Genomic DNA, 19,704 nt, shown 5'->3' on the forward strand with positions numbered 1-19,704 from the left:
AAGTTAAGAAATCCTAAATTAAAATCTATCTAAATCATTGGTCCAATTGCCTTCAATTCAGGTTAGAAGAGTAAGCAGTAAATGTCAATCTCAGAATTTAGCAATCTATCAATTTGGATCATTCGAATAAATCATGATTGAGCCTTGGTTTGGTGAAACCCCAAGGTCATGAACAGCCTCTCTCAAGCGCATGTTCATCCTATGCATGAGTGACGGTTCTTCTATCTCTAGCAAGAATCTAATCCCCATGCATGCATTTCTTCAAACACTTCTAAGGCATCAATTCAAATCTGAATTGATCACCAACTGAATTGTGCAAGTTATCTCTAACCTTGCACTCAATTCAGTTCTTGAATAGTAGATCTGAATTCCTAGAGTCTCTCTCAAGCACTCTAGGAATTCCAAGCTGTAGATTAATTCGCCCAATCTGAAAATTGCAAATCTGAATTCTCTTTCAAGCAATTCAGATCTTGCAATCTCAGATCTGAGAATTCAGATCTGAGTTTTGAAGGTTAGTTGGCCGAATTAATCTACAATCACACCCTTATTCAAGAAACTTCAAATACAATGCATGACCATTTGAATGAATAAAAAAGAATTAGATTGCTGAACTGAAATTTTACAAGCTGAAATACATCAAGGAAAAATGGAAACAAGGAGAAAGAAGAAAGAACATATAACTATGAAACTGAATTCAAATCAAAAGAGAATGAAACTACAAATGATTTATTACAGAAGATCTTTGAATCACAAACTCTCAATTCGAACTCACCTTCTTCTTCTAGCTTGCTTGTCTTGAACTTCCTTCAGCCCTTCTTCTTCTTCTTCCTTGCGCCTAGCCTTCTTCTCTTCTCTTCTCTCAAGGTGGCCGAACCTCTAAGAGTGGGAGAGCCTTCCTCTCAAGCAATTGAACAACTTTCTCCCCTCCTAGAGGCCTCCTTATATAGTTTTTCAAGGGGGCTCTTGCCCCTTCTTGAAGCCTCTAGAATGGGGTGTATTACACCCCTCATGAACCTTCTAGAGTGCTCCCTCCTTCTCTTCAAGAAACTCCTAGAAGTTGCCGCGCCTAGCTCCCTTTGGGCTGCTATTTGGGCTACAACTTAGCTTGCTTTTGAGCTCATGTGGGCTACACTCTAGGCTGTTATTTGGGCTAAAAATGGGCCTTCCTTGCTGGGCCGAATTCTCCTCATAGCTAGGCTTTATTTTCTTGGGTTTTCTCAAGGAATTCACTTGCTCTTTTTGGGCCGAAGTGCTCTCTCTTGCTTCCACGACCGGGCTGGACTGAAATTGGTCTTTTTGAACCTTCTTTTCTTGCCTTTTTCCTTCATTTTCTTGGATTGATTATCCCTGAACCTATTTTTAGCATTAAGCTAAATTAAGGCAAAAATTAATAAAACCGGCATAAAAATCCATGCTAAAGTCCTCAAAAATTATAGATAAATTGTAAGTTCATCATAGTAGCAACTTCCAATGGAGGTGTTCACGCCCAAGGAGAAGACCAAACCCGCCTCCACTAAAGATGACAAAGTGTGTAGTGAAGTAGGATCAATAGAATGGTTTTTCAACAAAAACCTGAATTCTTCAGCAAGAATTGGGTAAAGGCTGGTGAGCATGACTTTAGATTGCTTCTTTTACCAAGAAGCAATATCAAGAACACTTCTTGATCAGTTCCACAAGTGGAGATCGAACTAGGTAGGAGCGGCAAGAACTAGGGAGAACACTACAGATTGATGTGTGTTAAAACTGAGGAATTCACCCCCTATTTATAGTTTTCTTTGGATCAGCCTCCTAATCTAATTAGGAGAGAGTTTCTTGATCCAAATATGATATTTGGATCTAGACTCTTAAATGGATAAGACTTATCTTATCCTTCAGCTAATCCTAATTAGATTATAAATAAGATCTTGCCCCTTTTAATTAACTAACTTAAAACCAGTTTGAATTGGGCCAATAGCCCATTAAGCTTATGTGCTCACTTACTCCTTAACCTGCTGCCCAGTTGGCTTTCTTTGTATGGTGTGGGACCCTTACGTCGATCTACACATCAGCTACATGGGTTCAGTCTAACATTTATTACAAAGCCTGGCCAAATTCACTATAGGAGACAATAAACCCCTGATTGCATCACCATGGGCTCTTAATGGGGCCAACATTTACACTAAATGGTCATTGGGTCCAACCACCTTATGAAAACCCAAGGACTGTGGGTAGATGCAAGATTAGCCCATCAGGTATTACCCTCAATGGTCTTACACTTAACCTCTTAGCTCATAATGATCAAACACTGCCTAACAAGAGAGGAAATCTTCCTCAACTGCGAAGAATAGTGTTGCACTCTCTAAACACATGGATCCCGGGAATTAAAACCTTTTGCAAACATTTTGAAACTATAATATACATATATATCTATATCTCTATATAAATTTATTTTGCAAAAACAAATCTCAACGTTTGAAATCAACTACCGACAATTTATGTTTCCATCAGAGAGAGTGCATTCCCTGATCATTTACTTTATCTGACAAAGGGGCTGATCCTGTCACTATGATCACCCACTCAAGTGCATTCTCTAACTGTCCCAACATACACAGGTTTTGACCCCCCTCTAAGGATCTCACTGATTAGCATATTTGTAAGGAAACCCTAGTTGATTCTAGGTTGAAGTAGAGAAGAAGAGAAAAGAGAAAGAAGAAGAAGATAAGTTTGGCCAGATTAAAAGAGAGAAAAAAATCACTTCTCCCCTAGTTGACCCACTTGTATTTATTCAAAATCATAGTTACAAGAAAGACCATTTTGTCCCTCATAAGAGGTGAGACACATAACTTAAACTCAAATATAATAGACCTTTCACTCTCAAACGGATAAACCAGAAAGACCAAAATACCCTTAACTCGAGCATTCTAACACTCCCCCTCAAGTTGGAGAGTATATATCATATAGTCTCATCTTGTTACAAATGTAATCTATTCTTCCCCGAGACAATCCCATTGTGAAGAGATCTGCCCATTGATATCCTGAGCTCACATGAGATGTGGTTATCACCCCACTTATCACTTTCTTTCTTACAAAGTGACAGTCAACCTCAATATGCTTAATTCTCTCATGGAAGACGGGATTGGAAGAGATGTGAACAACAGTTTGATTATCACAGTATAGTTTCATGGGTTTATCAACTGAGAATCCCATCTCTTGTAGCAAGTTCTTCATCCATATTAGTTCACATGTGCTATGAGCCATAGCCCTGTACTCTGCTTCTGCACTACTCCTTGCCACCACTGTTTGCTTCTTACTCTTCCAAGTTATAAGATTGCCACCAAAATAAGTACAATACCCTGTAGTTGATCTCTTGTTTGATATAGAACTAGCCCAATCAGCATCTGTGTACCTTACTATCTCAAAAATCCCTCCACTTTGGTATAACAAACCACGACCTAGAGCACCCTTTAGGTACCTAACAATTCTCAGAACAACTTCCCAGTGAGGAACCTGAGGATGTTGCATAAACTGACTCACCACACTCATAGCAAATGATATATTTGGTCGGGTAATGGTCAGGTAGTTCAACTTTCCCACCAACCTTCTGTATCTTCCATGATCATCAAATTCTTCACCTACATCAACACTCAACTTGGCATTGAGTTCCATAGGAGTCTCTGCTGGTTTAGCACCTAACAACCTTGTTTTTTCAAGTAGATCAAAAACATATTTTCTCTGACATAAGTTGATTCCATGTTTTGACCTCGCAACCTCTACTCCCAGGAAATACTTCAGTTTCCCCAAATCTTTCGTATTGAAGTGGTCCTGTAAGAATTTCTCCAACCCGTTGATTCCATTGCTGTCACTCCCAGTTATGACAATATCATCCACATACACGACTAGCAAGATTTTCCCATCTTTTGAGTTATAGCTGAATACAGAATGATCAACCTGACACTGTTTCATCCCAAAGGCTTTCACCACTTCACTGAACCTGCCAAACCAAGCACGTGGAGATTGTTTGTCTATAAATTGCCTTTTTGAGCCTACACACCTTACTAGCCTCCCCCTGAGCAACAAACCCTGGTGGTTGCTCCATATACACTTCCTCAACGAAATCACCATGTAGGAAGGCATTCTTAATGTCAAGTTGTACAAAAGCCAATCATACATAGTAGCTAATGAAATCAATACCTGAACTGAACCAATCTTAGCCACAGGAGAAAATGTCTCCATATAGTCCACCCCATACAACTGAGAGTAACCCTTGGCCACTAACCTCGCGTTCAATCGCTCCACACTACCATCAGGAAGATACTTTACTGTGTAGACCCATTTACACCCAACAGTATGCTTACTAGGAGGAAGAGCGGTGAGTTCCCACGTGTGATTATGTTGTAGATCCGAGAGTTCTTCTTCCATGGCTTGCCGCCACCGTATGGAGGTAAGAGCTTCTTAGACAGTCTTGAGGATGGAAACAGATGAGAGTAATGATATAAAATTGCAATGAGAAGCAGAAAGGTGAATAGTAGAAAGATAGTGTGAGATGGGATGAGAAGTACAAGTACCTTTACCTTTCCGCAGAACAATAGGAAGATCAAGATTTGAGGAAGAAGGAGCAGTAGAAGGATCTGTCGATAGGGGCTGAAGTGAAGGAGGGTTCGATGCACTTTTGCGGGTATAAACTTGAGTGATTGGCGGCCTCTCAGTAGTAACAGGCATAGGATGTGCATCTGCAATAAAAATATGAGCTACGGGAAGAGGGTCCACAACAGGTGTAGGAAGAGGAACCACTGAGGGAGAGGAAGAGACTACAACATCTGAGAAAAACGAAACTGATTCAAAGAAGGTGACATCAGAGCACACAACCGATTTATGAGATTTAGGGTTATAACACTTATACCCTTTCTGAGTCCTCAAGTAGCCAAGAAAGATACACTTAGTAGCTCAAGCATCTAGCTTGTCTACCCCAGGCCCCAAGTGTTGAACAAAACAAACACAACCAAAGACCCTTGGGGTGAGAGGAAATGGAGACAAGGTGGGAAACAATGCGGAGAAGGGGGATTGATTTCCAAGGATTGACATGGGCATCCGATTGATCAGAAAACAGGATGTGAGAACATCACTCCAAAAATGCTTTGAGACATTAATATTGATCATCAAGGATTGACTAGTTTCAAGGAGATGTTGATTTTTCCATTCAGCTACACCGTTCTGTTGTGGGGTGTAGGCACAAGAAATTTGATGAATTATCCCATGATATTCTAGGTATTGATGAAATGGTGATGAATTGTATTCTTTAGCATTATCGGAGCAAAGAATTTTAATATGAACACCAAATTGAGTGCATATTTCAACATAAAATTTTTGAAAAATAGAGAACAATTTACTACGGTCTTTCATAAGAAAAATCCATGTCATCCTTGAAAAATCGTCAACAAAGATTACAGAATACTTATAACCATTGTATGACACCACTTTAATTGGGTACCATACATCATAATGAACTAAAGAAAAAGGACTTGAGACACGAATATCAACTCTTGGACTAAATGAGACTCTAAGATGTTTTCCCAATTGACATGACTCACAATCTAACAATGAAAGATGACTCAAGGAAAGAACCAGCAACTTCAGAACCTTGAGAGAAGGATGACCAAGTCTGCAGTGCCATTGAAGAGGAGTAAGAGACGACTAAAAAGCTACTGAAGGGCCACTACCATCAAGGTAATACAATCCACCTGCTTCATGCCCTCCACCAATCTTCCTCCCCGTCTTGAGATCCTGAAACACACAAGAAGAATGATAGAAGTTTACAAACAATTAAGAGACTTGATTAATCTACTAACAGACATAAGGTTAAAAGGGAACTTAGGGACATATAAAACAGATGATAAAGGCAATGAGAGATCAACATCACCAACACCACAGATAGGAGATGTAGAACCATTAACAAGTGTAACTGTTTGAGATGTGGAGAAGCAAGAAGGGGAAAAAAATACATCAAGAGTCATAGACATATGGTCCGAGGCTCCGGAGTCAATGATCTAGTGTGAGGCTTTGGAAGCTAAGCAAGCCATACCTGAATGGGCAAGTGTAGCGGTGTTCTGTTGAGATGTTTGAAGGAACTGCTCATATACTGCACACGGTATACTGACCATTTCCTTCCTAGAAGCACAAGTAGATGTGGAGGGGATTGGGTCAGTTTGCTGGCTTTTAGTAATTGTGCCACTACCCTTAGTCATAGCATGGTTAGCCCAAGTGTTGGGTGGACCACATAAATCATAGCAGAAATTAACTGTGTGACTCTCTAAACCACAATGTGTACACTTTGTTTGGGCATTACTTCTTCCTTTTCCACGGCCTCCCCCTGAGTCTCGACCTCCAATCCGGCCACCAGCCCAGTTAAACATGTAACCACCACGATTGCTTGGGAGTCCACTACTACCACCACCACTTCTATTTCCACGACCACCCCCTTTAGTCATTACCAAACCAGATCTGTCAGAGAGAGAATGTTCTACTGACTCAATGGATGTCCTCTTAAGGCGGGCAAAAACTTCTTCAAGTGAGAGAAGAGCAGATCCCCCCAATATTTGTGCTCTAATAGGTTCATACTCAGCCTTCAAATCCACAAGAAACCTCATCACATCAAGTTGCTCACGTTGCTATTGTTGGATCTGAACATCTGATGTTAGAGGGTGATATACATTGAGCTCATTACGGATGTTCCTCAAACTTGCATAGTACTCTTCTAAGCTTTGACTTCCTTGCTTCAGATTGAAATACTCTTGGTACAACTGATACACCCTAGTTGTATTAGCTTGTCCAGAGTATAGCTTCTTAGCATGATCCCAGATTTTCTTAACTGTATCTAGGAACATGAAGTTCACACTAATCTTTGATTCCATGATGTTCTAGAGCTATGTCATTATCTGTGCATCTTCCTCTTCCCAGTCATTGAACCCAGGGGAATCAGAGGGAAGTTTCTCCTCTCTTACATGTTTGACCTTCCTCTTGGCCTTCAAGAACACCTCCATAGATTTTGCCCATGGTACATAACTCTCACCATTCAGCTTGATGGATGTCATTTGAACATTTAGATAGTCTGGAGAAAGCATGACACCTGTTTTATTGTCATTCCTATCTCCAAATGAAGCCATCTTAATTATTTCACCTTCAAATATACAACCCAACCTCACACACTTTCACAAATCTTATTTCACTTATAACACCACCAACTCCAACTTCTTCAAATGCACATTACACACCACACACTAAGGCTGAAATTAATCAGTCATCACATCAAACACTTGTATTGCACACTGTAGAACCATTCACCATCAACACACTAGGGCTGAAATCACTCAGTCATTACATCAAACACTTGTTCTTCATACTGCAGAACTGATTACACATAAGGTCTAGGAGTTCACTTTTAAATACTTAGAATCATAGATACACCAATCAGCACGACAACCACTACCACACCACTGTTGTCGTGAACTTCAGCAATCAACAAATCTTCTTTTCAGCACACATATGAGGAAAAATGCAGAGGAACATGATTGATATGCATATCAGTCACACTTAGCTCCATAACAAACAAATTTTGAAGCAAAAAACACAGCATTCACAGTCCATTACTTGGAAAAATGACAACAGTGTTCATACCTGTCCACATCCAGCCCTCTTCGTATACTGAATAGAGGGTTTAGTATACCACTTCAACGACCACCATGACAATGACCGAAGGCATTCTCACCTCCAGGCCCACAAAATGACAACTCCTTTTCAGCCCCTTATCGAACCTCCACTCAGGTTAGCCGAAAAAAGAAGATGATTGTGAAAGCTGGTGGCGAACCCAGAAAGAGAACAACAACAAGAAAGAATGAGAGAAAAAGAAAGGAGAAAAAGACCTTACTGCTCTGATACCATGTAAGGAAACCCTAGTTGATTCTAGGTTGAAGTAGAGAAGAAGAGAAAAGAGAAAGAAGAAGAAGAGAAGTTCGGCCAGACTAGAAGAGAGAAAAAAAATCACTTCTCCCCTAGCCGACCCACTTGTATTTATTCAAAATCATAGAGTTACAAGAAAGACCATTTTGTCCCTCATAAGAGGTGGGACACATAACTTAAGCTCAGATACAATAGACATTTCACTCTCAAACGGATAAACCAGAATGACCAAAATACCCCTAACTCGAGCATTCTAATAATATCAAAGACAACTCAATCCGACACCTAGTGTAGTACCATAGTCGAGTCTAGGGGTCAGGTGTAACATTCCAGTTTTGCCCATCTATCTCCAAGGTCCAGGGGAATATTAGAATTTGGTCCGATTCAAGGTTTCAAGAAAACTCACACTACATGTACCTCAAGTTTTACCCTGGTAGATGATACAACCACCCAAACCAACTTGACGGTACATTAGTGTCAACCTTGGCAGGATAAATCTCCCCAAATCTATCCAATGGTTATGAAGATTCTAAACTAACACGAGTCTCATAAGTGTCCAGTTTTAAGGGTATTACATAGAAACAACCACAATGACATGAATCATTTATGCACTTTATTCATTTACAATATATGTCAAGTGATACATCAATCTAATTGGAGCTAAGGGCATAAGTTTCTAACATTTCCTTCCCTTGTGGGGCCATGGATTGTTAGCTCTAGGCTCAGCAGTAGCATTGCCACTTGTGATTTCATGGTTCTATAGCCATTTGGTTTTCTGCCCTTCTCCTCATGCATAAAATGGATGAGGACTTGGAGCTTGTACTTGATGAGTACCTCTTGGTTTTGTTGTAATTAAGTCATTTAGAGATGAAGATTTGAGAGAAAACACAACTGCACAAAGTAAAATCACAGGTTTCACAGAAGTAATTGATCTAGATCCTTTTGACATTCGAAATAACAACTGAACAAGCACACTGCACATCCTTCTTTCATCAATGGAGCCAGAAATGAACAATCACCTGCCAGCTCTGGTCCTGGTCAGTCATCCCACTCATTATAGGTGGTCCAGGTTGCCCGGTCATCAGCAATCAAAGTTGAGCTTCACCCAAGAGCTAGATAGATGGGAACAACTAGTACTATGCAGGCTGTTTTTAAATGAACAAGCACAACAATAATCTAACATGCAATCCAGGTTTTTATGGAAGCTGCCAAACTAACACATCATCATCATCACCCAAATCTTATCCCAACTATATGGGGCCGGCTACATGAATCCTGTTTGGTCATTCCATTCTGTTTAATACAAAGTCTCAAATCATCATGTAAAAATAGTAAGCATACAAACAATATTGTACATAATCTATTCTCTGTGATCCCAATACCTTGAATCTAGATCGGTTGGGTAAAGATCTTGGGCAGCTGTAGATCCACTCCATGGTCCATCAATCAACATGCTCTGTGTCTGGCTCTCACTAATGCTCTGATCTTGATTCTGTTTATAACGTCTGATCGCAGCCTTGAAGCTCAAATTTTCATCGCAGAAACCTGCATCTGAAGCAAATTCCTGAATACTGACTTGGCCTTCAAGCATACTCACAACAGATGACATGGCGGGCCTAAGTGATGCAGAGGGATTGGTGCACAAGAGAGCCACATTAATCATTCCCACAACCTGTTCCTCATTAAATTCTGATCCTAACATTGGATCGACTATATCAATGAGTGCACCTTTCTCTTTCAGAATATGAACCTGAAAGAATTATAAAAAAATGAACAAAAACCAAAATAAAAAAGTCTGCTTATCAAGAACAATAGAAACAAATATTGGAGTCCAAATTACCCAATCAAGAAGATAAACATCCTCCTCTGGCCTAAAACCTGAGTTGCTCTTCCCACTGACAATTTCCAAGGCAACAATTCCAAAACTGTATATGTCTGCTTTATCTGTCAAATGACCCCTCATTGCATACTCTGGTGCCATATATCCACTGAAAATTCAAGATTATTACATGTGAAAATTTGAGACTATTTACCAAAATGTGACCAGTTATCCATGAAGGATTTGGTAAGTCACTTCCCAATGGTAGTGGCTCTCATAAAAGCCTTGCTTTATTCATTAAAGGTTATTTCTGTGCTACTGGTTTCAGTAATTTTCTTGTTTTAGTTATTACTCTTGAAAGATAATTGCAGTTCAGAAAACTGGAGTTCTGCAGTATGGATCAAGTTTGTTGAATTTTAAATAAAAAGTAAATAAAACGTCCCATTTCCTTTTCTTTCTCTTTTCACCCAAAATATTTAAATTAGTACTCAAAACTATTAATAATGATTCTGTAAGCAGATTGTGGAGCATGGCAACTTACAAGGTTCCAGCAACTCGAGTGCTTATGTGAGTGTTTTCCTCTTCATCAAGCTTGGCCAAGCCAAAGTCAGATATCTTAGGGTTCAAATCCTTATCAAGCAAAATGTTAGTAGCTTTGATGTCTCTGTGTACAATCTTCAAAGTGGATTCTTCATGGAGATAAGCAAGACCCCTTGCTATCCCAATACATATCTTGTGCCTAGTTGGCCAATCCAATTTCAAGTGGCGTTCTTCAGGACCTTAACATTATCAGATCATATACATTAGATAAATTAATCTGTGACAGGTAGGATCTAATGGTTATGGTTCAAAAATCAGTTCAGCAAATGATGTGGAGGTTACCAAACAAGGCACGGGCAAGGCTATTATTTTCCATGTACTCGTATACTAGCAGCAATTGATTTCCTTCAGTACAGCAACCATAAATCTTTACAAGATGAGGGTGCTTCAGGGCAGATATCATTCCTATCTCATTTAGAAATTCACGATTTCCTTGCTTTGATTTTGAAGAAAGCTTCTTAACTGCTACAAGGGTACCATCTGATAGGAGACCCTGCAATGTAGTAGTAAGTTAAAGTTCTTGGATCTAAATTCACATTTAAAAGATACCTGAATTTGGATGAAAGGTAAACAGGTGAAGAAAAGTTGTTTTAATGTAGAATACCTTGTACACAGATCCAAAACCACCCTGTCCTATTTTGTTTCCATCATCAAAATTGTTTGTGGCATCTTTGATCTGTCTTAAGGTGAAGGATCCAGTTTGCACATCCAAACCTATCAGATCTGTCCAAGTGGATAGGCTAGATGAGAAATGTCTATAAAAAAGTAAAAACAAATTATATTGAACCTAGTAGCTTACATTCTGTACTAAATTCTATCACAAAATAATCCACAACCATAATGCCAAAAATCATGTGAGTAAAGAAGAAATACAAAAAAGAACATTTACATGTATTTCATCTTGCCACTCAAAGGATTGGTATGGAATCTAAATATTTTGCAGGGGAAAGACCAAATGTGAGTAAAATCAAAGACTATAATGGTTGAAAAAATAAGATGTATTTAAATAGGATAGAAAAATTTTAAGAGAACTTGAAGTTAAAATTGCCTACTCTTTCTAAAAAGTATTTTTTCCCTGTACATTGTCATTCATTTTTATATATAAAAGTCTGCAAGGATTTATATTGCTGACCTTTATTCATTGTGCTCTTGTTACATAGACAGCCTCTCCACCGAAGAAAACCTAAAACCAAGAAGATAAAGCCTACTATGGAGATCACAACTCCAGCCACAACACCTGCAGACATTGTTCTTTTACCATCTGGAGGAGGAAGGAAGTCTGCATAAATAAATAAAAGGAAAGGATCAGATAGAAATAATTATCTAATAAGGTGATTGTGAAAAAAAAGTTTAAAATTCAAACCAACTAACTCAACATCATACAGAGAAACGAATAATATACTTGACTGACTAAAAAAGAATAAATAAAGAAAATCCAAATCATATTAAGGGAAACATAAAAAATGAAAAACAAAAGAAAAAAAGTCTGGTTCACATTATCTAAATAAAATGTTTTTTTGTATGAAGGTTTACTCTAAGAAAGAAAAGAGGGAAGAGAGAGAGAGAGAGAGAGAGAGAGAGAGAGAGAGCAAAACAACCATTATGAGTCAACTGACTATAACTTGCATTTATGGTTTATTTCAGAAAACGTAAATTACAAGTTGAAAAACAGCCCACTTGATGTATGGAACTGTTTGAGATTAGATGCAAACCAGAAAATGAACAAACAGGAGAAGAAGAGAAGAGAGAGCTGGCGGCAATGAGTGTTAGAGAGTAAGAAGTTCGAACATAACCTCTCTCTAACACTCTAAACATCTTATTAATAAGTTAATCTTTGACAAATTACAGAGAGGCCCTTGAGTGAGCAGGAAAATACAAAAAACAGAATATTACAGAGTATGGGCCCAGAATAAGGCCCACAACAGAGAGAAACATAACATAACATGAAATGACAGTCTATGGGCCATTCGGCCCATCTTCTCTACACTCCCCCTCAAGCTGAGCATAGATGTTAATCATGCCCAGCTTGCCAGTGTCATGTTGAAGCCTTGCCTTGGAAATGCCCTTGGTGAGAAAATCTGCCAGTTGTCCTTCAGAAGTAATGAATGGAAGACACACTTCACCGGAGGAGACTCTTTCACGAATAAAGTGTCTATCAACCTCAATATGTTTGGTTCTATCATGTTGTACCGGGTTGTGAGCAATGTTGATGGCAGCCTGATTATCACAGTACAACATCATGGGTTTGTCATGATCTACCCCAAGTTCTTCCATTAAGGACCTTAGCCACAATAATTCCGAGACTCCATGTGCCATGGCTCTATATTCTGCTTCTGCGGAGGATCGAGCCACAACTGTTTGTTTCTTACTCCTCCAAGAGACAACATTACCAGCCACCAGACTGCAATACCCTGAAGTAGATCTTCTATCATCAATATTTCCAGCCCAATCAGCATCAGTATAGGCTTCAAGTTTCAGATGACCATGTTTGGCAAATAGAATTCCTTTTCCTGGAGAGTCTTTCAGATAGCACAAAATCCGTTTTGCTGCTGCCATATGGGTATCTCTAGGAGCATGCATGAACTGGCTAATGCAACTGACAGCATACGCGATATCTGGCCTAGTCATGCACAGGTACAAAAGCTTCCCAAGAAGTCTCTGAAAGACCCCTTTGTCTTCCAACAAAGTTCCATCCGAAGCTGAAAGTTTGTGACACATATCAATAGGAGTTGCAGCTGGTCTTGCACCCAATTTTCCAGTTTCAGACAACAAATCAAGGACATATTTCCTCTGGGAAATAAGAATCCCATCCCTGGATCTGGCAACTTCTATGCCAAGGAAATATCTCAACTCCCCCAGATCCTTAATCTCAAATTCTGTACGAAGGAAAGACTTAAGGCCCAGAATGCCAGAGGCATCATCACCAGTCACTATAATGTCATCAACATACACAATGAGATACACTGCTAGAGACCCACTTTTCTTCACAAAAAGAGTATGATCTGACTGTGTCTGAACATAGCCGAATTTAACAAGTGCAGCTCTAAATCTCTCAAACCAGGCTCTAGGAGATTGTTTGAGGCCATAAAGAGATTTCTTCAGTTTACATACCTTTCCTTGCATATCTTTCCCATACATTCCTGGAGGAAGACACATGTAGACCTCCTCATGTAAGTCACCATTCAGAAATGCATTCTTTACAACTAACTGATAGAGAGGCCAATCAAAGTGAGCTGCCAGAGATAAAAGAACCCTCACAGATGTCATCTTAGCAACAGGGGCAAAAGTCTCCAGATAGTCAATCCCATATGTCTGTGTGTAGCCCTTTGCAACAAGTCTGGCCTTGTACCTCTCAATAGTCCCATCTGCCCTGTATTTAATGGTAAAAACCCACTTGCATCCAACTGGATCCTTCCCTTCAGGCAAATCCACCACCTCCCAAGTACCATTTTCATGTAGAGCATCCATTTCAGCCTGCATGGCATCTCTCCATTCTGGAATCCCAAGAGCTTCTGATGCAGACCTAGGAATGGGGTTAGAAGCAACTGAAGAGAGGTAGGCACAATATGAAGGGGAAAGTAGGTCATAAGAAAGGTGTTTGGAAATGCAGTGTGCAGTACACTTCCGCTTTCCTTTCCTAACAGCAATGGGGACATCAAGATCTGGGAAGGGGGATTCCAAGGGAGCTGAAGCAATACCTGTTATCTCATCTGTGATTGGGAGGGTATGAGCCTCATCTGTTGTAAGGGAAACCACTTGCTCATTCCTGGATCTCTGCCTTTGATACACTTTGGGATTATGGGTAGGACGAGGAGGTAAAGAAATAGGAGCACTAGGACAAGAGGAATGAAGTGGCTGATCCTCCTTTGATTCATTTTGTGAGGATACAGATTTGTCAAGAGACTGAACTGGGACAGGAAGGGGAAGAGCAAAAACTTGTGACAGACTCTCCCCCTGTTGACAATGTCCTTCCTGAGAGGAACCATAAAAAGGAGAAAGTTCATCAAAGGTAACATCCATAGAGACATGTCTGGTGCTAGTCTTTGGATCAAAACAACAATAACCCTTTTGTGTGGGGGAGTAACCGAGGAAGATGCATTTGTGGGCTTTTGGTTCAAACTTGTGTCTCTGCACACTTGGAATGTGAACATAACAGGTACAACCAAACACACGAAGAGGAATTGGGAAGAGATCCTTATCTGGATGAAGAAGACTGAAGGGGGATTTAAACCCTAAAACCCTGGATGGCATACGGTTTATGAGATAGGTAGCAGTAAGTACAGCATCACCCCAAAATCTTGTGGGAACATGTGAGGCAAATAAAAGGCTCCTTGCAACTTCAACAATATGTCTATTTTTTCTCTCAGCAACTCCATTTTGTTCAGGGGTTCTAACACAGGAGCTTTGGTGAATAACCCCCATGTCAGAGAGATACAAGGATAAGCTCTTCTCAAAATACTCTTTTGCATTGTCAGATCTGAAAACCTTAATTCTGGTACCAAATTGAGTCAAAACAAGCTCATGAAATTGCCTCACAAATCTCGGGACTTCGTCTCGGGATTTCATTAAGTATATCCAAGTGAATCTAGAAAAGTCATCAATGAACAGGATAAAGTATTTGTAGCCCCCCATAGAGGATAAGTGGTAAGGCCCCCACACATCAGAGTGTACAATATGAAAAAGAAAAAAAGGATCTTTTATTGCTCACAGGGTAATTTTTTCTACAATGCTTTGACAACTGACATGACTCACAATTGAGACTGGACACACTGACTCCCTTAAACAGTTTGGGAAGCAAATGACTTAAAGCAGAAAAAGGTAAATGACCCAACCGACAATGACTCAACATAATTTGACTGACTGACTCTGAAGAAGTAGAACCAAAAACAACATTCTTGGGATGATCAAAGCATTGGCCAGAGGTGTCGAGCAAGTATATTCCATTCACTTCATGGCCACTCCCAATCACCTTCCGAGACTTCAGGTCCTGAAACACACAGTGAGAAGGGAAAAAGGTTACACAACAATTCAATGACTTGGTCAAGCTACTTACAGATAACAAGTTGGTATTTAACTTAGGTACATGAAGAGTGGAAGATAAAAGTAAAGAGCCTGTAGGCTTGACAGTTCCCTTGCGAGAAATGGGGGCAAGAGAACCATCAGCTAAGGTGATTTTGTCACGACCAGGAAGTAAATCATATGACACAAACAAAGTGGAAATGTTGGTCATGTGATCAGAAGCACCTGAGTCAATGATCCAAGGGGTCTTGGGATTACCTGAGGTAGATGCATGGTTAGCAGAAGCCCTTATACCTGAGTGAGCAAATGCAGAGGTGGCTGGACTTCCAGAAGGGTTGGATGATGAAGTTACACCTTCAAGCTGGCTGATCATCCTTCCAAACTTCTCATAATCAGCTTTCATGGCTTCCAATTGTGCACTTGCAGACTCAAACTCTGTATCTGTACTTGTGGCTGTATGTGCACTTCCTGTCTTTCTACTGTCATTCTTCTTCTGGAATCGGATAGGGACAAGACTGGGATGCAATTTCCAGCACTTGTCCTTAGTGTGTTTCGGCTTCTTGCAATATTCACACACCACCTCCTTTCCTGTGCCACTGGGGGCTCCTGTAACCCCTTTGGGTTTGATTCCCATATTTGCAAAATGATCATTGATACTGACCCCTTGAACCTGCACTTGCCTCCTGCTTTCTTCACTGCTGACCAAAGCATATGCTTGAGACAATGAAACATCTTCCTTGGACAAGATGTTTTGCTTTGTAATGTCATATTCAGAATTCAGCCCTGTCAAAAACTCAAAGACCCTATTCCTTTCAACCAATTTCCTATATGTTTCAGCATCCTTAGGGGTATCCCATGTCACGGCCTCTATCAAATCAATCTCTTGCCATATAGATTTTAGGGCTGAGAAGTATGCTGCAAGTGACTTCTCCCCCTGTCTTAGATTCTTCACATCACTTCTCAGTTTGTAAGCTCTGGCAACATTCAACTTCTGGGAGTAAGTTTCTGCAACACTATCCCAGATTTCTTTAGCTGAGTTCATCCACAAGTAATGTTGGCTAATCTGTGGCTGCATTGAGTTCACAAGCCACCCAATCACTGTGTAATTCTCCTGCACCCATTTCTCATAAGAGGGATCCTCCTCTGGGGGAGCTTTCTTGCTCCCAGAGATAAATCCCCACTTTCCTCTACTGCAAATATGAATTTTTACGGATTGTGACCAGGCCAAATAATTGGTTCCATCCAATTTAACTGTAGTTACAGCCAACAAGGAATCAGTTGTAGTTCCCAAATTATGTCCATATTCAGCAGTGCTCTTGTTCTCAATTTCTGAGAAGTCCATTATGTAACAACTTCAATTAGGGTTTCGGCAGGCCTTTAAAAGTGATATGATTTCAAAGAACTCAGATTGAGTTGAAACAATAGCAAACACAACAACACACAAACTCAGTTCAGAACTGACAGCCGTGAGAACCAAGTTCGGTGGCAGCACTTTCAAAGAGGAGAAACTCTGATTCAGCCTTCAAGGAACAATCAGTAGGCCTCCAAACAATATGTATTCTTGGTTCCCAACAATAATTTCCCAAGGAGAACAAAGAAAACAGTCCACAGTACCTAAGAGGACTTTTTACAAACACTATGTATGCAACAGTCAACACTTCACTGTTATCAAGCAGAAATCACTTCAAGAACACTTTGTCTAAGTCCAAGAAGCAGCTGAACTAAAGTAGAGGCTTGTACCACTCAATTTAGATCAGTTTTTTTTGGCAGTTTGGAAGCCCAATAACAGCCGAACCACACTTCCAGAATAACCCAGAAATCAGTCCAGCAACAGTGCGCCGAATGGAGGTGTTTTGAATGCTTTAACAGTCCTCCCAAATAACAAAAAATAACTCAGCAAAGAACTGAGAAAAGACTTACAGCAAGAGAGTCTCTGGTTTGAACTATAAACCAGGCCGAACACTTGTTCTCTAAGATAACTTCGAAAGTCCTTTTCTCTGATTTCAAATCAGGCCAAACAACTTGCTCTCTGGTTCTTCCTGGTCACCGAACCTTTCTCCAAGTGTATAGAAACTTGGGCACCCTCCAATGACCTCCAAGAACCAGGCGGATGACTGTAAACTTTCAGCCCTAGAACCTCCTCATGTAGTTGGCTGAACTAGAACCACATGAGGGACACGCCAAGCAATGGCCCGCTCTGATACCAAGTTGAAAAACAGCCCACTTGATGTATGGGAACTGTTTGAGATTAGATGCAAACCAGAAAATGAACAAACAGGAGAAGAAGAGAAGAGAGAGCTGGCGGCAATGAGTGTTAGAGAGTAAGAAGTTCGAACATAACCTCTCTCTAACACTCTAAACATCTTATTAATAAGTTAATCTTTGACAAATTACAGAGAGGCCCTTGAGTGAGCAGGAAATACAAAAAACAGAATATTACAGAGTATGGGCCCAGAATAAGGCCCACAACAGAGAGAAACATAACATAACATGAAATGACAGTCTATGGGCCATTCGGCCCATCTTCTCTACACAAAAATACCACAATATCGCTTATTTTTAATATTAATGACAATGTTTTCAGCCTGCAGTTAAATCGTCCAGTCAAACCTGTCAATCCATCACCTGGCCAAGGTTCAAGGTGTGTCTGAAGTGTTTATTTGCAAAAATTATTGACTTGATTAACAACCTAGTGACCCAAACAGTTCAATCATGGGACCATTTGACCAGGCCAAGGGTAGCGGGCAGTAATTTTCTTTTTTTCTGTTTCGTTTTTTATGTTTAGAAATTTCCATAAGTAAAAGTGAGGGCTGCTGCAGGTTCAGTTGAATCTTATACTAATCATTTGAATAGAATTCTTACTAGGGATAACCTCGTAAGGAAATCTTTGGCTGTGACATCCATTTATGCTTTGTGAAGAGAATGCTGAATTGGTGAACCATCTTTTTCTGCATTGCCATTTTGAAGAAGGTTTTGGGTACGTTTTCTGTTAAGGGGTCCTACCTGCAATCTATGATTGAGTTCTTAAAAGGCTGGAGGATTAAAGGAATGAGTAAGAGGGGAAAAATCATATGCAATATGATTCCATCATCTGTTTTTCTGGGGTCTGTGGCAAGAAAGAAATTCAATGATATTCAAGGATAAGGAATCATCGGTGGACAGTGTTCTACAGAGGATAGTGGGAAGATTGCATCCATGGATGGCAATTCGTAGTTATTCAAAGGAAGAAGTCAGAATACATATTCTGTATACAAAGATCCTTTTGTAAAATGTAATGGTTTATTATGAATGCACTGCAGGAGCAGTGTTTTGTTTTTGGTTGTTGTTGTTTTAACCTCACTATGCACATTATCACACTTCAATATGATGAATATATGCTATTAGAGGCATGCCCAACTTTTTTCTGCAATTTCTGAAATTTTCTTTACTTTTTTTTACATTTTTATCTATTTTTATATGCTCATTACCTGATTTATGGTGTCACGGGTTGACCCATTTGACCTGAATGGTTGAACCATTGACCTGCAACCCAGAGGGAAAACAATTCCATTTCTGGGTCTTCTTTAAAGACACTAATTAATGCACTTTTCTAGCCCATGTTTCTTTACTCTTTTCCATTCCTTTTATTAATATATTTTTGAATAATTCAACAACTAACCAAAGAATAAATAAAATCTGGTATTAAAGGAGAACAAAAAAGAGAGAAGAATAAGATACAGAGAAGAGGGGTGGAGAAAATCAGATTTGTGGTGGTCATAATGAGATCCTCCCCCTCCCCCGCAAACTTTCTTATAGTTGCTGGAAATATGTGAAAAATTACACATGTGCCCTGGTAAGGCAGCAGTGAAAAAAAACTATAAAAACCAAAACAAACCCATGGCCTGATAACAATAAGTCCATAAACTAAATGAGAAATGTAAGAAAGAAAAAAAGAACAGACAATAATTCCACTTCTATTACTACTTTCAACACTCCTCTTAAGCTACCTAATATTATAAAAATCTGATAACAAAACAAAATATAAATGACCTATAATAAAGACTCAGGTTCGGGTTGCCCCTTAAGAAAAAATCATAACCTTTCAACAATTTCATCGGCAAGGCACAAAAAACCTTGGTGCTGGAAACACTTGAACAAGTCAATAACATGCATACCGAGTTTTGTCAACTGAAATAAATAAGTGGACTACCAAAGAATCACTTTCCCAATCTAGTAATTGTCAGATCTAATGTTCCCCTAGCCTTTAACTAGACATCTGAGCTCTTCCCAATAGTACACAGAACAAGACTACGTGTAAACACTCCAAAGGCATTGGAAACTTCAAAAACCCAAAT

The 19,704-nt window shown here is 39.7% G+C and overlaps 1 protein-coding gene across 1 annotated transcript in view; it reads right to left on the bottom strand.

Moving 5' to 3' along the window:
* Positions 1-5,351: 5,351 nt before the first annotated feature.
* The window catches only part of LOC148867121 (putative leucine-rich repeat receptor-like serine/threonine-protein kinase At3g14840), a 120,310-nt gene continuing 105,957 nt past the window's right edge, over positions 5,352-19,704 (bottom strand). The window contains exons 19-25 of the mRNA XM_088974421.1: positions 11,484-11,630; positions 10,956-11,074; positions 10,634-10,844; positions 10,293-10,530; positions 9,773-9,920; positions 9,315-9,682; positions 5,352-5,760 (exon numbers count right to left, since the gene is read on the bottom strand). Coding sequence (XP_088830547.1) covers positions 5,679-5,760; positions 9,315-9,682; positions 9,773-9,920; positions 10,293-10,530; positions 10,634-10,844; positions 10,956-11,074; positions 11,484-11,630 — 1,313 coding nt within the window. The 3' untranslated portion in view covers positions 5,352-5,678. The remainder of the gene's footprint in view (positions 5,761-9,314; positions 9,683-9,772; positions 9,921-10,292; positions 10,531-10,633; positions 10,845-10,955; positions 11,075-11,483; positions 11,631-19,704) is intronic.

This window comes from Nelumbo lutea, chromosome 3, assembly GCF_056320005.1.
Source record: "Nelumbo lutea isolate HS-2025 chromosome 3, American lotus-T2T, whole genome shotgun sequence".
Classification (NCBI taxonomy): domain Eukaryota; kingdom Viridiplantae; phylum Streptophyta; class Magnoliopsida; order Proteales; family Nelumbonaceae; genus Nelumbo; species Nelumbo lutea.